Source organism: Natator depressus, chromosome 1, assembly GCF_965152275.1.
Source record: "Natator depressus isolate rNatDep1 chromosome 1, rNatDep2.hap1, whole genome shotgun sequence".
In the NCBI taxonomy this organism is placed as follows: domain Eukaryota; kingdom Metazoa; phylum Chordata; order Testudines; family Cheloniidae; genus Natator; species Natator depressus.
In genome coordinates, this window is record NC_134234.1 from 235,721,064 (window position 1) to 235,742,950 (window position 21,887).

Below are 21,887 nucleotides of genomic sequence, written 5' to 3' on the forward strand. Positions count from 1 at the left end.
TTGTTAGGCCTTAATTGTGAGATGAATGTAATATAGGGGCTTGATTTCATTGCAGTGTTAAGTTTAGGTAGGGCTGGAGAGTTGCCCCTAACTTCACTGTCATGCGCATACACACACCTCTGTCTAGCTCAGGTGTGGGCAAACTACGGCAGCCTGCAGGATTGCCACTGCCGTGGGCTCTGCACCACTCCTGGAAGCAGCCGGCACCACGTCTTTGCGGTTCCTGGGCCAATGGGAGCTTCAGGGGAAGTACCCTCAGGCGAGGGCAGCACGCGGAGTCCACTGACCTTGCCCTTGGGCTGCAGGGATGTGGTGCTGGCTGCTTCTGGGAGAGGTGCAGGGCCAGGGCAGGCAGGGAGCCTGCCCTAGCCCCGCAGCGCGCCGCTGCTACCCCAGAGCCGCTCCAGGTAAGTGGGGCCAGGCCGGAGCCCAGACCTCGAACCCCTCTTGCACCCCACACCCCTCCCCCCTGCCGCACCCCTCCTGCACCCCAACCCTCTCCTGCACCGAGCCCCCTGCCACACCTCTCCTGCACTGAGTGCACTCCGCACCCCTCCCTGCACCCCAGCCCCCTGTCCTGAGCACCCTCCTGCACTCTGCACCCCAACCCCCTGTCCTGAGCCCCCTTGTACACCCCGCACCCCCCCTGTGCCCCAACCCCTTGCCCTGAGCCCCTTCCTCCACACCGCACCCCTTCCCACACTCCTCTCGCCCTCCTACACCCAAACCGCACATTCATGGCCCTGCATGCAATCCCCCCCCCACCCCCCCGATGTGGCCCTCGGGGCCCAAAAGTTTGCCCACCCCGGTCTCGCTTGATTATGATAGTGCTTTAAATTTACTTGAGCTAGCTGGACCATCAGAGGGTGTGGGTTGAAGCTTGAAGGCTGCTGACACTTGAGCTAGTAATGCAGTGGGGATGCAGCTACCACTCACGTTAGCACAGCTGGTCAGCTGCTGATCAAATTCACACTGTGGCGCTGCTGTGTTGTTTTGCATTCTCCCTTGCGCTAATGGCTGAAGTGAAGACAAGCCCATAGATCCAAATAGAAGAACACGATCCCTAGGTGAATAGTTAGCTGAGAGACACCGACAGGTCTCAGTTGTTCCCTAGAGTTTCTGCTTTTATGAAGAAACAAAAAAGAAACCCAGTCTCTAGTGATTTTGATGGTGAAGAAAACCTTCAAAATGTGACTGAAATGTAGCCAATGCAGTGATGTCTACCTGAGTTGGCAGAAAACCCCGGACAATAGTGCTGAAGTGTCCTATTCATTTCAGTGAGTGCTCATTCACATCCTAGTCATGATACTTTCAATATCAGCATGAACTATTTCACTGCTCACCAAAGCATGTAAGAAAGGAGTGGATAAGCTTCTTATAACTTCACATTTGGGAGAGGGCCTATCATCAATATGCATAACTAAAGGAAAAGGCGGAGGGAAAAAAAATAAAGCAGGAAACCCCCTCCCCCCCATATAAGGAAGGAGAAGAGGTTACATAAAGTTGAAAAAGCAAGAGGACAGGGTTTAGAAAAACACTGAGATAATGAAAGACAATATAAAGATAGCGAAAAAAATTGCAGTTACTCCGACTTGTGCGGCAGGCTCCTTGGAGGGTGGGGAATTAGGGTTGACATCTGATTAGTTTGGACTGTTTAGCTGGGAAAACATTTGAGAGGGCTCACTTGGGACCTCCTCCTTTAAACCTATTGTGGTGCTGATAGGGATGATAAGTTTATGAAAGGAGCAAGGGTTTGGAATTTTGCTGGATACGTAAGCACAACTGGTCCCTGTGAAGATGGATTGAGGAACAGGATATTTTTATAACCCCATTTTTAACACTGATTGGGTGAAACTTATAGTTATGTTTTTATTTTTAGATAAGTGATATTTCCTGAACAGCTAAGTGTCTGCACCGCAGCATCTGTTCAATGTTTCTGCAGCTATTTGTTTTGCTAAATGCACACATGGACCTGTTGCACACTAGTTTTTGGAAATGTTGGGCTATTCAGAGAAGATGATTCCATAGAGGGTAACAAATGTATTTTAGGTCTCCAGTTTAGCTAGATTTAAAATGTTACCTAGAGAAGAATGTTCTCTAAATTCCCTTTTAATCCAGTGCTGCTTTATCAAGTTATAACTAAGGTGTCTGTATGGACCTAACCAAAACTGATTTAATCTTTTCTGCATCCCCCCTTTTCCAAAACATCTTACTTAAAAGGAACATGCCAAGTAGGGTGACCAGATAGTGTGAAAAATCGGGATGGGGTGGGGGGTAATTGGCACCTATATAAGAAAAAGCCCCAAGTATTGGGACTGTCCCTATAAAATTGGGACATCTGGTCACCCTAATGCCAAGCATTGAGTGTGGAAGGATGGTTAAGTTACTGAACTGCAACTTAAGAGATGTGGATTCAGCTCCTAACTGCCACAGACTGCCTTTGTGACCTTGAGCAGGTCAGTTAATTTCTCTGTGTCTCACTACCCATCTGTAAAATGGGGATACTGCTTCCATTCTCTTGTTCTTTGTCTGTCTTCTCTATTTCGGCCCCAGTTCAAGAAAGCGCATTCTTAAAGTGCTTTTGTGAGTGGGGATCTTGGACTGTAAGCAGTTTGGGATAGCGACTATCTCTTACTATGTGTATGTACTGTGCCTAGCACAATGGGGCCTCAACTTGTGGTTGGGGCTACTGTAATGTAAACAATAATAATATAGGCAGTTAGGACCAAAATTGAGATTTTTGAAAATATAAAGTTTTCATAAAGCCTAATGTTCAGCAATGTTTCCGTTATATCTTTAAAATGGGAATTAGAACTTTTTAAAAATAATTATAAAAAAAAAACAAAAAACATTCCTGTGCAGTGCTTATGAGGCAACGATTGGTACATATTGTTAGTGCCTGGGAATACGCAAATGAAAGTGACTATAACCAAAAGTGAAACTAGCCCATCATGTCCAGGATGTGTGAAAGTAAACAATAATGAGGTGGAAGCCAAAAGTAGGCGGTATAAATGATGAAAAGCAAATATAATTTTAAAAAATGCTTTTGTTTCAAAAATCAGAAATTGTTAGTACCACAGATAAGGAATTTTGTGTTTTTTTTTAACCTGTGAGTTTTTTAACATAGCTTTTATGTTTACTTTTTGTGTGTGTATCTATCAGAGATGCCAGCATGGGTTTGGGGTCAAAGTTTGTTAGTCACCTGCCTGTCCAATGGCATCAAGTTCAGTGTAGCAAATCCCAAGTACTCAAAAATCATGAGTCAGGTCCCAAAAATCCAAATTCTCTTAAAATTATTATATTTAAAAATAAATGTTGTGCTCTTTTTATTGGCCTCCTAGTTTGAGTCTCCAGGGTACAGCTGGGTCACAATTTTTCTCTGAAACCATGAGGGTTGGAGCTTGCTTTATTTTAAAAAAAATGAAATGTAATTACATCAGGCGCTCGGGCTTTTAGAAAAATGTGGAATATTGCAAAATTCATAAGATCATGAGTTGGCAACACTGCAAATGGCTCAAAAAGTGCAAAATATAGTTTGTTCTTAACTTTTAATAAGCTAGTAAAAATGGACCATTTAAAAACCCAATGTTCAGTCCTTGCTGCTGCCTCTTACTATGTACATGGCTCTGCAGTCTATCCAAAGACTTTCTAAATGAAAACAGCCCATCCTAGGAGGAGGAGATGAAGCAAGGATAAAAAGATTATCAGAAAAAATAGTGCTCATGTTTTTTCAGGATTTCATAACTATTTAAATACTTATTTGAAATGCTGCTGGGTGAATGCTGGCATTAATCCAATTTTCTTTTATTGGCATACGTGAACAAATTGTCAAGGGCTCAGGGTTTTTTTTTTTTAATGCTATAAAAACGTGACCTTTGAATGGCAATTGTGTGTGGGACCAATATTTCTTTATTTGAAACAGTGTATGAGTTTAATTTTTATCTAATGTGCCTGGTCGGGAAAGGAAAACTCTCCTCCTTGGACTTCCCCTTGAAATTCTAGACAATTAAGGGTTAAGTGTTACAGAGGTGGTGACCACCCATAAGTACATTTTCAGGATCTTTAAGACTCATACCTGTCGGTGTCTACAGTTGGGTATCCAAAAATGAAAAGCACAAAAAATTCGGTGTGCCACAGGACTCTTTGCCGCTTTTGCAGATCCAGACTAACACGGCTACCCCTCTGATGCCTGGGTTTGAATAGAGACTGGGAGTGGCGGGGTCATTACACATATTGAATCTATTTCCCTGTGTTAAGTATCCTCACACCTTCTTGTCAACTGTCTAAATGGGCCATCTTGATTATCACTACAAAAGTTTTTTTTCTCCTGCTGATAATAGCTCATCTTAATTAATTAGCCTCTTACAGTTTGTATGGAAACTTTCACCTTCTGTGTGTGTGTGTATGTATGTGTATATATATATATATGTGTGTGTGTGTGTGTGTGTGTATCTTCTCACTATATGTTCCATTCTATGCATCTGATGAAGTGGGCTGTAGCCCATAAAAGCTTATGCTCTGATACGTTTGTTAGTCTCTAAGGTGCCACAAGTCCTCCTGTTCTTTTTAAATACAGCCAACCTTGACTAGTTAGAGGATTCTTCTCTTAGAGAAGACAACTGAAAGCTCTGCATGGATATAGGGAGTCCACACAAATCTGAGTGCCGGATCAGGGTATAAATCAGATATGCAGTTCATGAAATGAAAAATACTATATGTATTCTATAAAGCTTCCCCACCAATAACTAAGTTTCAAACTAGAATTTACATTTTTCCTCACTATATTATTGAGGAAAAACTCTGAATACGTTTAAAGGATCAAATCATATTTCCTTTACTGTTGCCTTCAGTGAGAGATTTATGGGAGTACAGGTGAGCAGGATTTAGTACGTAGGGTTGTTGTTTTAAAATAACAAGTGTAAAGAGATATACAAGGATGTGAAGCCATGAAACCCATCTAAACCATTTATGTAACTCCTTACTGTTCGATCTCCCTGATCATGTATCTCTGTTTGTAGCCATCAGTAATACATCATTCCAATATTGCAACTATGATGTTAGTGTCTCAATTTTTTTCATATCCTTGTCCTTTTGTATCAGTGTATATAAGCAGTGTAATCATAGGCTCACTGAAGGTTAATCAGTATATTCATGTTTAATTTTTAAGGTAATACTTATTGAATTGCACAGTTGTCTAGTAGTAATATGGCTGCATATTAATCTTTAGCATGTGTACACTATACTTGCAAAAAAGTCAATGGTCACCGAAAATCTTGACCAAAGTCCGGTTCTTGATTCAATGTAGGTACTTACTTGAGTTCCCTGATTTCCGAACATGCTGAGCATTTAGTAGCTTGTGCCCAAGGTCTGTCCTTTTACTACATATTATCATACGTCTGCCTTTTAACTTCAGGAGTGGTGAAGGTGTCCCTGAAGTTTTTGCTGTTTCCAAATGAAACGACTCAGAATTCAAACAGGCAGGTAAAAGCCACGTGATCTAGAAAGAACTGGGTCTCAATTGTGATGATTTCATTATACCGTTTAAGTCAACATGCCACATTGTTCATTGCATATTGCTATAGTGCACCACCCTGATTGGGAGGCAGGAAAGACTTTTAAATTACCAGTGTCCTGGTGGTTTTGTGTGTGTGTGTGTGTTCTTGGGAATGTTGCTACATGCTGAATTTATGGGCCCTATGCTATCACTCTGTTGATTAGGTGAAGCTATGTCAGGAATATGTCTGGGGTTCCTTTACTAAGAATTTGCTTTAGCAAACTATTTTATTGAATACAGCAAGTCAGCATGAGCAATAACCATCAAAGTACAGAGACTTTCTGGGAGTGAGTGAGCAGCTGGAAGCAACTGAGTGCTGAGGCCGTGTCTACACTACAAACCTCTGATGGTGTAGCTATGTCAGTCGGGGGTAGGAAGAGGTGTAATTTCTGACCAACACAGCTGTGCTGGCAGAAGCCTCTAGTGTAGAGACAATTATACCAGTAAAACTGAACTTTTGCCAGTATGCACTAGAGCTTCAGAGTTACAAACATCAGAGTTGTGAACTGACCAGTCAACCACACAACTGATTTGGAACTGGAAGTACACACTCAGGCAGTAACAGCAGGGAGAGAGAGAGAGAGAGGCAAATTATTATACTGTGTTAAACATAAACTACTACAAAAATAAAGGGAAAGCAGCATTTTTCTTCTGCGTAGTAGTTTCAAAGCTGCATTAAGTCAATGTTCAGTTGTCAGCTTTTGAAAGAACCACCATAACGTTTTGTTCAGAGTTGCAAACATTTCAGAAAAACAACAAGTAGTCGGGTGGCACCTTTAAGACTAACAGATTTATTGGGGCATAAGCTTTCATGGGTAAAACTTATTTCTTCAGCTGCACGGAGTGAAAATTACAGATGCCGGCATTATTATACTGACACATGAAGAGAAGGGAGTTACCTCACAAGTGGAGAACCAGTGCTGACAGGGCCAATACAATCAGGGTGGATGTAGTTCACTCCCAATAATTGAGGAGGAGGTGTCAATTCCAGGAGAGGCAAAGTTGCTTTGTAGTGAGCCAGCCACTCCCAGTCCCCCCTATTCAAGCCCAAATTAATGGTGTTAAATTTGCTAATGAATTTTAGTTCTGCAGTTTCTCTTTGAAGTCTGTTTCTGAAGTTTTTTTGTTCAAGTATAGCCACTTTTAAATCTGTTATAGAATGTCCAGGAAGACTGAAGTGTTCTCCTACCGGCTTTTGTATGTTACCATTCCTGATGTCTGATTTGTGTCCATTTATCCTTTTATGTAGAGACTGTCCGGTTTTGCCAATGTACACGGCAAAGGGTCATTGCTGGTACATGATGGCATATATCACATTTAGCAGATGTGCAGGTGAATGAGTCCCTGATTGTGTGGCTGATGTGGTTGGGTCCTCTGATGGTATCACTAGAGTAGATATGGGGACAGGGTAGGCAATGAGGTTTGATACAGGCAATGTTCCCTCTAATTTTTGACAGGCCGTGTGCACAAAAAATTTCTTCTGTGCAAATTTGTTCTGCTTCCGTGCAAATTTTTGTGTGCATGGTGTTTCGCTGTGTGCATGGGGTTTAGGATCTGTGTGCGTGCGCACATGCGCTCACCTTAGAAGGAACAGTGGTTACAGGGATTGGTTCCTGGGTTAATGTTTCTGTGGTGTGGTGTGTAGTTGCTGGTGAGTATTTGCTTCAGATTGGGGGGCTGTCTGTAAACGAGGACTGGCCTGCCTCCTAAGGTCAGACCTTCAGAAACAGATTTCAAAGAGAAAATTTTTTGCAAGAAAATGCAGGTTTGTTGAAATTGGAACTATTCCACAAAAATTGGATTTTGATTAAATGTTTTATTTTTGATGACATTTGAAATGAAATGAGAAGTTTCCTGTTGATTCAAATTGAGACTTTCACTTCATTTTGCATTGCAAATGCCAAAACAAAACAGAAAAATTAATTTTGAATTTCCTCGTGAGAAGAAAAAATCATTCTTTTAAAAATTTTAATACAGAAAAGCTTCTTTTGGTTTATAAATCACCTTAACAGTTGAAGTCACAAGGACTTTTTCAGATTGTCTAACAATATTTTATGTTTAATGCTTTATTTGCATGTCACTTGGTCCAGGTAAAACCGAGGATAAGCAGCCTTTTCTAATCAGGCAGGTTTAATATTAAACAAGGTTACTGGTAGCTCATCTCCATTCATTTGTTTGCATTCTTTGCCAACGAATAAATAAATGGAGATAAGCTACCAGTAACCTTGTTTAATATTTTTTCGATATAACCTTTAAAGTAGAAAGATTTTATGGCTGATGTCAAATGTCACTCTGAACTTCCTTCTCAGGTCAGCCTTGCTGGGAGGTGCCTTTGTAACCTTTTGGTTTTGTTTCCCCCTAGTTACACAGGGCATTTCCTGTTGAATCAAGCTTCAGATAAACATGTCTTTGTAGCTTATGGGGAAATGAAATTATACGTCTTGTATCAAAATACTGAGCATTAGCTCCTTTATTGCAGGTGAAGATTGGGACTCTCCTGTCTCTCATGGTTTGGTGTTTGTGCTTAGTGCCAGTACAGGGGATCTGGGTTCCATTCCCAATGCTCATATATGACCTGGTTCCTAGGGGGATGGAGGGAAGAATGTATAGAGAATGTGCCCCCAGCGTTTAGTGGCTAGTGGTCTGCACTGCCATGTTTTGAGATCAGATGCAATCCCTACTATTGGTTTAGAAATTGGTTCTCATAGGTAACTAGCATGCTATATTAGTGGATTCAGCCAGGGTGGGTAAAAATCAATGCTTTTAAACAGAATCACATTTTTTTATTTAAGTCAGTTTCCTGCTTCCTGATTTTAAATCATGATTTCAATTGCTTTGATTTAAATTAGTTCACCCTAGATTCAGCCCTGTATCTTAACTGAATAGTGTTGCCAAGTCATTCTACAATGGTTGACTTTGCAGGTCAAGTCTGGGTATACAGTTAAAACAGTTTGGTCCTTTCAATTCTACAAAAAACCAAACCAGGATTAAACTGTGATAGGAAACTGCTTCTATCCAGAAACAGGACAATGAGATTCCCTTCTGCAGTAGTTGTTAGTGTCGGTGGAGTAATGATAGCAAGTCATTTTAGAGTATAGAAGAGATTATTTTGCTTTTAGTTTAAAGAATGAAAGTGCTGTTTTGTTTAAAAAGGAATCCTTTAGCAGCATCTGAAATGTCTCATTTTAAGGAACCTCATTACATTAAAAAGTCTGTTTTATAACCAGAAAATGTAAATATATGAAGCTTAAAAATGCTAAGATACTGCAAAATTGGGAATCTCATCTTAAATGGCTGGTTGTGATGAAGCTAAGTGGAGGGGCTAAAGGAAATGATCTCGAAGAAAAGCTGGCTGCCTGATTAGCAAACTTCCTCTAATTTGAGTTTTAGTTTTTAACTTTTGAACAGGGGAAGGCAAATTACGGCCCAGGGGCTGCATCCATCCCTTCAGACGTTTAAATCTGATGTTCGAGCTCCCGCCAGGGAGCAGAGTTGAGGGCTTGTCCCACTCCAGCTGGGTAGCAGGGTCGGGGGCTTGCCCTGCTCTGCGTGACTCCTTGAAGCAGCGGCATATCCCCTCTTCAGCTCCTACACATAGGGGCAGCCACGGGGCTCTGCACGCTACCCTGCCACAAGCGCTGCCTCCGCAGCTCCCATTGGCCAGGAACCACGGCCAGTGGGAGCTTCAGGGGTGGCATCTGTGGATAGGGCAGTGTGTAGAGCCGCCTGGCTGTGCCTCTGCATAGGAGCCAGAGGGAGGACATGCTGCTGCTTCTGGGAGCTGAGGTAAGCGCCACTTGGAGCCTGCACCCCTGATCCCCCTCCTGCCCCTGAGCTCTTCAGTCCCAGCCCGGAGCACCCTCCTGCACCCCCAACCTCTCATCCTCCGCCCCACCTCAGAGCCTGCACCACAACCCCCTGAATCCCCTCCCGCACCCTGAACTCCTAATTTCTGGCCCCACCCTGGAGCCCACACTCCAACCCCCAATTTTGTGAGCATTCATGGCCTGCCATACAATTTTCATACCCAGATGTGGCCCTCGGGCCAAAAAGTTACCCCATCCCTGGTGTAGACAATGCATTTGTTGTGTTGACCCTGAAAGTCCTCCAGCAGCTATCCCTTAATACCCCTATCCTTGTGATAGTCACCGCTCCAGTCGTCATTTTGAATTTCACTGCCCAGGGGTCAGAGAAACCACCTCTTCCCCACCCTTGAAAACTCCAGTGTGTTTTTGAAATGACTTCTCCTGTTTGCAAACTTTGGTGAACGCTGCTATTAGCTCACCTTTGCTTTGTGCATCCGAGTGTGCTAGCTGCATGCACACACAGAGCTACTAGATGTGCTCCCGCCTGGAGCAGACAAGAAGTTGTGGCTCTCCTGGGCCTCTGGAAAGAGGAGGCAGTGCAAGCAGAGTTGCAGAACGGCCATGGAAATATTGACATCTATATGCAGATTGTGCAGGGGATGCTGCAACAGGGATGAATAGCAGTGCTGCGTGAAAGCAGGGGAGAGTGTCAAAAAGTGCTCCCCTGCAGCTCTGCCACGTTTACAGTAAGCTGCATGCTATATTTGGCAGTGACCCCAGCAGCACGCTATGGATGACTTTGGGCATTCTGGAGGAGCCCGAAGCAGAGACCCCTGCTGTGAACAGTGAAAAGGAGGAAGGAGACTCAAACCATGCCTCAAGCCAGGAACTGTTGGAAACTCTGCGAGAGACTCTAGCCAGTCTCACCAGGCAAGTGCAGATGAGCCTGCTGATGAGAAGGGGAAGGGAGCCTGAGTAAGTGTATACAGACATTATTCCTTAATTTCATTTATAATATTTTCCTTTCCCCTCAAACCTCATCTCTCTCCCTTTCTCAACCCTAACCCCCTCTTCCCCGTTGAAAAGTGGCACCGATCCCTTCCGTAAGTTTAGAGAACAAAGATGTTGACTTTTTTGATAATGTCAGAAAATAAAAGGTTTAGGGGATACATTCAAAAAGAGTTGTATGGCAGTCTGATTACACAATCCACATCAGATCAGTGCCCTGGGCTTGGATAGAGGTAGAACAAACAGAGGTAGAGTTGCTTTTTATATCTTTGCCTTGTTTACTTTGTTTATCTGCACAGGGATGGTCCCTTTTATTCTCTTGGGAGATTTCAATCAAACTTTTATCTCCACCAGTAGGAGACTTCCCCATGCCATGCTGTGCTGAGTATGGCTGGCACCATTTCTGTAAACAGACCAGCAGCATATGGGCCCAGGTGGCTTTGGGGCGCCAGTGGCAGCTGGATTCTCTGTGCCTTTGTCATCCTTAGGAGTGAGATGCCAGCCAAAATCACCACTCCTTGTGAAAATAGTGCCAATATTTACTGTGCTTTCCCAATGCCCATACCACAGTAGGGGTGACTAGCATTGCTACAGAACATCCATCTCCACACAAGGATCTATTGGCCAAGGTAGAAGCTGCAGAACAGTGCTGCAATGAGATACTTCAATGGGAATTATGGGAATAGTGTAAGGGAGTTTTGAGACTTATCTTTCCCTTTCTGTTGTGACCGTAGATCTAATGGTGTTTCTGTCTGTGTTTTAACAACAGCTTCTGGTATGGTGCCCTTGAGGGGTGCACTGTCCTTTTGTGCTGAATGCCTGACTCAGGTCAGGAGGGAAAAAAACAGGGAGGATACATTCTGTAAGATCCTGTAGTCCTTTCCAGTCTTGAACCATGAACACAAGTTTTGGACGGGCCATGTGAATGGGATCATGGAGAAGGACCAAGAATAGTGTGTGATTGCTACAGGAGAGTAAAAAGGACCGAGATACATGTTGGGGAATGCACCAGGACATGATTGGTTTGCTCAGGCAACAAACTCAGATGCTGCAGAGCATTATTGGCCTACATGCCTAAAGGCTCTGGACTCATCAGCCTTTTGTCCTTGGTGAAGTTCATCGTCGCTGCTCCCTATACCCCTCAACATACCATGTGGCAAAATGGTTTACATCCTTACCTTTACCGCTCCATGCTGGTGAACAATAAGTAGAACAACCGCTCCACGTACACCAACCATAGGTCAGCGAATATGTATCCACTACCTACTATAGTTTAGATACATGGACATAAATGTTCACTGTTTACTTCCATTTTCACTTGGGATTTTAAAGCCTAGTTCACTCAGTTACAGTGTTGGTAAAAGGTTTTGTTTTTTTTTTAATTTGTATGTGTGTGTTCACTTCCGTTTTGTTGCCTGTTTCTTTTGCACACAATAAAGTCGTGTTGTTGGAAACTCAGAGTATCTTTATTATTTTACACCAAGCATGATGGAATTCAAAGTTGGAGGCAAAGATCCACCTATATTTAATCTAAGTACGCATAGCGGTCACAATTTCATAAAAGCATCAGGGAATGCCACTGTGACTGACTGTTAACATGGTCTCCGGGGTTAGCTCTTCAAATAGCCCTTGTTCTTGGGCTGTTCAAGTTCAGCAGATGGCCAGGCAAACTTGCCCCTCTACTTTGGTGGCAATTTTCTCCCCTTTGCCTCTCAGATATTATGAGGTACACAACATTCAACTATAACCATGCAGATGTTTTTTTTTCTCTCTGAGATTCAATCTAGTGAGCAGTGTCAGTGTCCCTTTGTTCTACAAAAGCACATTAAACAGTCATTCTTCATCCGCTGAGCCAGTCGTTGAATCTTTCCTTGGTGCTGTTGAGTTGGCCAGTGGTTGGTGTCATGAACCAGGGGAGCAAGAGATAGGCTGTGTCCCCCAGGATCACTCTTTGCTTCCAATATCCGCAATAGTAACCCACCAGTCAGGAAAAAATGTCCCTGCTTGCAGTTTTTCGAAAAGTCCAGTGTTCTTAAAAATGTGTGTCATGTACCTTCCCTGACCAGCTAACATCAGTATTAGTGAAAATGAGCCACTAGCACTTGCCTAACCGTGGAAAAGTATACCTTTCTGTTGATGTACTCCAGTGGCTAGGTGTGCTGGTGCCAGAACAGGGATATGCATGTTGTCGATCACCCCACTGCAGTTTGGGAACCCTGTTGCTGCATGTCCGTCCACTGTTTCCTGTATGTCACAGTACTGTGTAGCAGGAGACTCTTCCTGGCCTTACACACTTGGGTAGCAATGGCTTCCACTGTGGATTTCATAACTCCAAACTGATTTTCCACTGACCTATAGCAATTCAGTGATCCTAGAAATCCGTTTGCCCTGGAAAAATGCAGAATTTGTGTTTTTACAGAGACGATTTAGTGTTTACATTTTGTGGGAAAATAACATATATTAACTATTAACTGAATGTTCCTGAAAATACCAGTGTCACTTATTCAATGTGCACAACCTCCCCCTTTTGTGCTTGATTTTTGAATGCGCTTTTAATTTACATAGCTAAACATACTCAACTAAAATGCATGAAAACATGTAACCTCTGTATGCTGGAAGCATCTCAAATTTCACTTCAGCATCCAGACGTGAGTAATTAAAGTTATGAAAAGATGCCAAAAAAGTTAAAAATTACCCCTAAAGACCTTGTCACTGAGTTTGGCAAGGACAAATTTCATATTGATGATGATGTGCTTTTTTGTACTGTATGCAGCAAGGCTGTAGATTGCATTCGAAGGTAGACAATTGTAGAACACATGGAAAGTGCTAAACAAACTGAACGAAAAGAAACAAAAAAAAAAAGGGGGGGGGGAAGGGTTGGAACAGCAGGGCCACTAACAATGAAGAAACAATGCACTGTGACTAGATCATTCCAGCTTTTACAACTACCTACCTACAACTACCTAGCATGAATACAGACATAGAAGTATGTGGTATATGTAACCAATACAAATTGCAATTCTATTAATTTTATTGTATTATAATGATTGATGGCACTGGTAGGCTTTGAACTTGCTTAAAAATTGGAAATATATCAATAAAATGTGTTCAACTGATATATGCGCACGCGCACACACACATACTGCAGTTAGGGAAACCGAAGTTCGGTGTTTCACTTAAATCATGGAAAAACGTATTTTTATGGTGTTTTTTTTTCAGAGAATTTTGATTTTTTTATTGCAGAAAACTAGGATCCCTGCTCATCACAATCCAAGTTATAGTAGTATTGATTCAAGCTCAGCAAATACAAGAGAATCATGTGCACTTTATTAGCAATGCTCATGAGAATTGTCCTGAGTTCTGCATGACCCAAGCTTCTGTCAGAGAGAGAGGAGAGACCGAAAAGTGCCATGCAGGACTCTGGGAGGTTTTTTTTTTTGTTGTCTTTTTTTTTTAAAGGCTCAAAAATTGTGGGCTGTGCAGAAGTATAATGGGATGGAGAACATGGCATGGGGGGAACCTGACCATGGTGAGTATGGGCAGTGCTAACACAAGTTCCCAAGTATGTGTGGGCTGGAACAATGTACAAACGTCAGCAGCTGTATGCCAGCTTAACCTGCATTGTCTGAACTGTGTAGTGTAGATGTGGCCTGACAAAAAATGAAAGGGAGTAAGTATTATTATTTCCAGTTGTTAGATGATTATCTGAGGTACAGAGCTTAGGTGGCTTGCCCAAGGTCACCAAAGGAAGTGTGTGGCAAGGCTGGGGGTTGAACCCAGATCTCCTGAATCTGAGGCCTGTTCTATGTAGGTTGGTCTAGCTGTGTCACTCGGGTGTGAAAAACTCAGACTCCTGAGAGATGTAGTTACGCCGACCTAAGCCCCAGTATAGACACCGCTAGGTCGATGGAAGAAGTCTTCCCTCCCAAGAGCTACTGACTCTTGAGAGAGTGGAATAACTACAGTGACAGAAAAACCACTTCTGTCATTACAGAAAGCATCTCCACTACGGTGCTACAGCTCCTTAGCTGTGCCACTGCAGAATATGTACTGTAGACAAGCCCCTAGTCCAGGGTCATAACCACACCACCAGCTTTCCTCTCTAAGGGCTTGTCTACACGGCCACTTACAGCGCTGAAACTTTCTTCGCTCGGGGATGTGAAAAAACGCACCCCTGAGCGATGCGAGTTTAAGTGCTGTAAAGTGGCAGTGTAGATAGTGCTGGGAGCTACTCCCCTTATGGAGGTGGGTTTAGCCCAGTGCTGGAGCCGCAACTACACAGCCATGTTAAAGCAATTAGCGTATGCCCTTAGTCTGTTAGGCCCCAATCAGGCTTTCTTACAATAGATGTTCAGAGATCACTCCATTTTAGAGCATCAAGACAACAGTTTTGGACCTTGGCTTGTCACATGAATGGTGATTTTTTTTTTTTTTAGGCAGCTTTGTTTAACATTCTGTTAATTGGGGCAGTTTCCGTAGACACACCCCACACATGCTCCAGGCTAAGGGTTTTAATGCTTTTTAGCCTTGTGTTGTGGATGTGACCAAAGCACGATAGAAATGTTTTAGCCTGAAGTACTTTTAAACCATGTTTAAAAACACTTCACATAGGGTAGTTTTATTGTGAGAGTAGGTGTCACTGTTGGCCTTATCTATGCTGGATACAGTGATTAGCCTCCAGCACTCCTAAGTTCAGCTTTTCTGCAACTACTTTAAAAGCCATGCTTTATACCATTTATGCCATGCTGCAAACCAGACTGAATCACTTTGTGCTTGCGGTGCTAGTGTAAGTGAGAAGTGCTGATGAACTAGCTTGCACAAATTAATCAGTCCTGCCATTGTCCTACATCGGGCATTGTGCGTGCACTGTTTTTACTCTGCCGCTGTATGTGTGAACCTCAGAACAGCCAATGGCTTGGTGGTTCCAGCACTCAGTTGTGTGGGGGAGAAATCCAGGTTCAAGTCCCTGCTCTGAACCAGGCACAGCAAGGACTTGCATCTGGGGGTGTCTCATATCTCAGGTAAATGCCCTGGGAATAATTCCTGACCTGCTCTACTGCCTTGTATAACTTGCCAGTGTAGATGATCCCACAGTGAATGGAGTTCTCTTCTGCAGTGATGGCTTCACTCAGCTTGTTTACTCATCCCCTTTTTGCCTGTGGCTCACTGTCTCCATTCCTCCATTGGGTATTTACCACCAGTATATTTATTTCTGTGTACGTGCTCTCTCTGGCATTGCTCCCTGCTGGAGCTGCCTCACTACTCATTACAGACACCCTGAAGCCAGTTTGAAAGCTGTTCTGCATTTTTTAATAAAAGCCTTAGAACGCTTGGCTCTATTAATAAACTACCAAAACCTGACCTTTTTCCAAAATCCGCATTCCAGCCAGACTAAGAGCAAAATTGTATCTCTGACATCAACAGATGACAGCTGAAAGATTTGCCTTGCTAATCTTCATATACTGAAGAGAAAACTGTAATAGATCGGGTTAGTTTTGAATATTTTTTTTTCTTTTTTACATAAAATAATGTGGTGACTCCGAGTCTAGTTCTCAGAACACAGCTGTCCCTGTTATAAAATGACTGTCACGTTCAGCACTTCCTGGCACTTTGTGGCAGTGTCTGCAGAGAGACCAGGATTTAATGGACATTGACTGACCCTCATTCGCTTTCCTACAAAGTGGTTCTTCCAGATGGGGGTAGGAACATGTTGGTGTGACTGGGTGGGAATCTGCCACGGCTGCTCATTTGAAAAAGGAGAACTTTTAACACCTTCCACAAGCATTTCAATGAAAGAAAATTCTCGGAAATACAAACCTCTTAACAATCAGCCTTGTTCAGTCTGTTTGCAACTTTATTATTTAAAAAAATAAATCCAGATCGGAACTTTCAGACAGAAAAATGCTCTTTTTGTGCACCTATCCCCTAGCTCCAGGGCCAGAGAGGCTGACAACCCCTTACTCGCCAGCTCCCATAGTTGGGAGATGGAGGAGGAGAGGGGTGCTGAGCAGCCAGCTCTCTCTCAGCCTTTCCACCAATCAGGCTCTTAGCAGTTGGCAGAAAATGAAATTGACAAGAGCCTTCTGGGTGGACAGCCAGGAAGCCAAAAAATTCCTTTTTGGTCTGGAATGGAATGTTTCTGGAAATCCGTTTTAAATTTGTTTATATTTAAAGTTTTAAGAAGTTTAAACAGTAGGCAAGTTAGACAAATGTTTAGCCAAAATGTTTATTTTCACTTGTACTAACTTGAAAATCTGCTTTCTTTTTGTTGTAAATGTGTTAAAACAATTACTCGTGGTCCAGCTTTGACTTCATTTGCCACCCGTGATGCTAACTTTATAGATTCATTATAGTGGTCCTTATATATGATTGGGAAGGGATAACTCAGTGGTTTGAGCATTGGCCTGCTAAACCCAGGGTTGAGAGTTCAATCCTTGAGGGGGCCATTTGGGATCTGGGGCAAAAATTGGGGATTGGTCCTGCTTTGAGCAGAGGGTTGGACTAGATGACCTCCTGAGGTCCCTTCCAACCCTGGTATTCTATGATTTCTCCCCCTCATTTTAGTAAGTATTCATCAGAACTCTCTCTGAAAAATCTGAAGATCAATATAGTTGCTGAATTAGTAAAAATAAGCCATTTCTCATTAAATGCAATCCTCAAAATATTCCAGACCAGAGGACTGGAATGTTATACAGATTACTTTTTAAGTGAACCTAAAGATCCCGAAAATGAGCAATTGGCCTTATTTTAGATTGGGTTTGGAGGGGAACCTTTAAAACCTTCATTATAAATAGAACACTTAAACACACAGAGGAAAGGGCCAAATCAATGGCTAAGAGATGGGAAGCAATGTGAAAAAATAAATGGCCAATTCCCAATGTGGAAAGAGGTTAATAGTAGCATGACCTAGGGATCTGTACTAGATGTAGTAGTGTTCAGTCTATTTATTGATCTGGGGAAAAGAGTAAATAGCATAGTAGTAAATTTTGCTGAGAGCACACAGTGTTTTAACTTACTCAAGTAGAGAGATGATTTTGAGACCCTTTTAGGGTTTAATTACTAATTAATTATATAACACTCCAATATAGCAAGTAAAATTAATTAAAGACAAATTCAAGGTAATGCACTCTGGAAAGAACAGTTTGAAACAGTGAAACACACTGTTGGAGTCTGAATTGTACATTTTCAGGAAAAAGGTCTAGATGTGAACATCTCAGTGAGGAACACTGCTCAAGGTTTAAAAGATTAAAAAACTGTTTAAATTCTATGACAAAATACAGAAAAAATAAGAGATACTGTTTCATTCCTTTATTTGATTACATGTAATGGTCTGTTCTAATGTTCAATACTGTGTTTAGCTTTGATAGCCTCATTTCAAACGGGATCTAGCAGAGACAGCAAATTATCTGAGAATGATGACGAAAGTTGCTACAGTTACAGTGGGATTCCATATAGGGAGAGATTAAAAAGAGTAAGGACCAGTTGGTGCAATCCACTGAATGAAATAAAATTTCACAGGTGTAACTGAGATAGGAATTTGATCCAATTTGGTCTAAATTAAATTTGTTTTGAATGGAAAGAAGAGTAATAGGAAGATTTTATGCAGATACAAACTAATGAGTCGTATAGGTCAGTCAATTGCTTCCTTTACCTCATAAAACAAGAAGGAGAAGCTCATTTAAAAAAAAAAAAGGGGGCAGCAAACCTAAAATGGATAGAAGCAAGTTCTTTTTACACAATCTATAACTAATCTATGGAACTCAATGCTTCAGCATATTAAGGAAAACTTCATATGAAGTTTCAATAAAAGATTAGACATTTATCTGAATTAAATACAGGAGCAGTTACACTAACTATGTAAAAAAATAAGGATTAGCAATCCTTAGTGTTTAAAGGTCTAACCTGGATGCAAACTGTGCTTGGAAGTAATTTTCCATATGGTATAGTAAAGCAAATTATGCTTACTGCAGAAATGGGGTTTTGCCACCTTTTAAAACATTAACTTTCAGATATAAGATACTGATATAGAGGGAGCCATATGTTCTGTATTGGTATGGCAATTCCCATATTCCTAAGTAATGGTCTGTTCCCTTTTAGTAGCATTTGCATAATGAGTACTTGTTTTGGCTATTTCCCACAGATCAAGGGGTCTGTTTTTCCCATCTATCCATCGATAAATTGAAAGTTTTCAAATTAATATAAATCCTCCATGTGCAAATGGTAGAATATCCTTCCTAATACTTTGGATGATGATTTCTCTGTGTTTATAGGATCATGAAATCCAGTGTTGTTTCAGTCTCAATTTTGACTTGAAAGGATACATTTAATGCCTTGTCTACACTGCCACTTTACAGCGCTGCAACTTTCTCGCTGGGGGTGTGAAAATACACCTCCGTGAGCGCTGCAGGTTTCAACACTGTAAAGCACCATTGTAGACCATGCACCAGCGGTGGGAACCACGCTCCCAGCGTTGGGAACTACTCCCCTCGAGGGGTGGGTTTTTTACAGCTTTGGGAGAGCTCTCTTCCAGTTCTGGTGCTGCAACTACACAGCCACTCAGCAGCACTTTAATGTTGCTAATGAAGACATATACAAATTAAAGGCATTTACAGCCTTCCAGCCAGTGTAGGCATACTGCTTTAGAGTGGTTATCTCAGGCCCAAACCACTGTTTTACCTAACTCCCTTTAAATTTAAACTTTCAGAATGTTCCCACCAATGGATTTTAAACCCCACTGTTTTTAAACAGGTCTCCTTAGATGATGATATTGATTAATTAAAAGTAGATGTGACGTAGCTATTTAGTTGATACATTTTATAAATTGAACAATATAGCTATTAACTTAAACAAAAACAACAACAAAAAAACCCATTTCAAATTGGTGTTTTTGGTTTGAAATGAAGCATATTGAATAAGCCAGTTAGCCTTTTAGAAAAAGTGGTAGAATTTTTCTTAAGTTTAAATATCACTGTTTTTGTCGACTACTTTCCTTTATTTGAGAAGTTTTTATAAAAGAATATTAAATCAAAATAAATGCTATTAATTTACCTACACTATTCTATGTTTGGACAGTGCCTAGCACAAAGAGGTTCTGGCCTGTGACTGGCAGCCTGAGGTGCTGTACCACTGCAAATAATAATCGAACTTATTGGTTCCCTTTCCTCCCTAATTTGAGATGTACCGTATTTTTCCAAGTGTTTTTTACAGCTATAACAAACCTATATATTGTACAATACATTCATTTCATATGTTGTTTTTTTCTCCTCTAGATTGTTTCCCTGAGTGAGTGAAGACCAGAATGAATGGACATATTTCAAATACCCCTCCTAGTGTATATGGAAGTTACTCTTCTCAAATAAAGTAAGTCTCTTCCCTCACTCTCTCTGTTACCTGCCCCCTGCACACCCAAAAAAAGTTTTGTTTTTTCCATTTGTATTTAAGTTTCAGATGTTGAGAGTAGTAATAATCAAAATCTTGAAAAGTTTTTTTTAATTCGTCTCCTGAAAAAATATGCAGCGTTTCTGTAAGAGACGTTTCAGTTTCTGTACTACATAACCAAAGTGACACATGACATCCATATGTGTCATTTTTTTATTAATATTGGTGATTATAATTTTAAATCTGTATTGTTGAATAATCTCTTCAGGCTGTCTGCAACACGGAGATATGTCATAGTATCAATAAGATATTTATTTCCTTAAAGCTGTCATACTAGTTTGTCTGGAAAGTGAAATGGTTGGGTCGATGCTGAACCCACGTGTCAGTTAATCTCATTTTTCAAAGCCTAAACTGATCTTTACATGGGTCAGAAAATATTTTTTTCCTATGTACATTACTGTACAATTAATGTTCTATGTTATTGGTTGAGGGTTGTTGGCTGCCAGCTGCCTTTTTCTGAGACATAGGATATTGCAGAGTATCAGACTTTGATATATCACTAACATAGTCTTATCTAACCTAGGACAAGACAGGCTATGTTTCTATGGGGATGGAATTTACATTATCGATACTTCCAATGTTGTTCCTTATTTAAGTTGAGGCCACATATAATTCGTTCTTGTTTTTACACAGTGAGGACATTGCTCGCCCTTTCCTTCTAGCCTTGGGCAGTCAGATACTCTTTCTTCTGTCTCTTTTATAAGTCAGAAGTAGTAGTGAGTTAAGCATAGAAGAGAAGGTAAAATCCCACCAAAATAAAAAAAAAATTCTGGTATTTATCATGTTTTTTCTGAAAGATGTGCTCGAGTGCAAACAGAAATAGTTTTGGGGAAGTTCTGTGACCTGTGTAATGCAGGAAGACGGGCTAGCTAATCACATTTCTGGCTAATTTCTGGCCTTCAAATCTGTGAAACTATTAATCTATTTTATTATTATTTGTGTTGTGGTAGTACCTAGCAGCCCCAGTCACGGACCAGGACCCCGTTGTGCTAGGCACTGTACCAACACAGAACAAAAAGATGATCCCTGCCCCAAAGAGCTTACAATCTAAGTAAATCATGCATAGTTATGTATGTACATGAGGTGGGGTGTTCATTCTCATTGTCCTTGCAGGAAGTACTGTTGTATACATATGTGTTAATGTATTTGAAAATTTTTACAAAGCTGAGATATTTTCAGCAAAAGATACCAAATAAATCTATAAATAGACTAACCACACACCTTTTCTTCTAGTGGATATGGTTCACCAACATTTGCTCAGGCGGAGAGGGAACAAAGTTCGAAAGCAAGTGCAAAGGCTATTTATGGTAAGCCTTGCTTAATAGATTCTGGATTTGTCATTTAAACAGTGACTTTTTAAGTGTTGCAAAAATATATATAAATATATTTAATATTTATTTGAAATTGGTTTGTATCTGAGTTAAAGCTAACTGAGCTAAAGAATAAGTTTTGTTCTTAATATAAAGTTGGCTTCTAACTGCTTACCTTTAACCATTCTTACAGTATTAATTGCAATAATGAATTGAAGAATAGTATTGTGGCCAAGGCACATGAGAGATAATCAGGAGATCTGGAGCCTATTCCCAGCTGTGCTACACACTTTGGATGGCAACTTAACCTTTCCATTTCTCAGTTTCCACATTTGCAAAAAGGAAAGAATATGTATCTGCTTTTCAGAGATGGTGTTAGGAATAATTAGTTACTGCTTGGAAAGTTCTTTCTGTTCTTTGGATGGAAGATACTGAAGTAAAGTGTTGTTAGTATTTATTGGAACTAACTACCATGGGGTATATAAAGAAACTCTGTCAAGGTTAACAGGCTCAACATCTGCCTCCTTTGGATTATGGTTTAGTGGTTAGAGTTGGAGACTGGGAATCTGGACCCTGGGATTCTATTCCCTGAGCTTTATAACTTTGAACAAGTCAATTAGTCTTTCTGTGTCTTGTTTTTTTTCCCATCTGTATGTTAGGTAGAAAACTCTCTGCCAAGAACTGCCTGATCCCTAAAGCAGTATATATTTCAGGGCCCTGCCATAGCCTACCCCTGAAAAGAAGCCCTATGGTATTGATAATCTAGGGTTT

General features: G+C 41.2%; 1 protein-coding gene across 6 annotated transcripts in view; it reads left to right on the top strand.

Annotated features, from left to right (window-relative positions):
- Positions 1-21,887, top strand: part of EPS8 (EGFR pathway substrate 8, signaling adaptor) — a 199,289-nt gene that overhangs the window by 99,240 nt on the left and 78,162 nt on the right. For 3 of the 6 annotated variants that reach the window (XM_074938382.1, XM_074938408.1, XM_074938423.1), the window contains 3 exons: positions 10,132-10,335; positions 19,638-19,728; positions 21,040-21,113. In XM_074938382.1, coding sequence (XP_074794483.1) covers positions 19,667-19,728; positions 21,040-21,113 — 136 coding nt within the window. In that variant the 5' untranslated portion in view covers positions 10,132-10,335; positions 19,638-19,666. The remainder of the gene's footprint in view (positions 1-10,131; positions 10,336-19,637; positions 19,729-21,039; positions 21,114-21,887) is intronic. The other 3 variants (XM_074938391.1, XM_074938399.1, XM_074938416.1) reach the window with 2 other exon arrangements.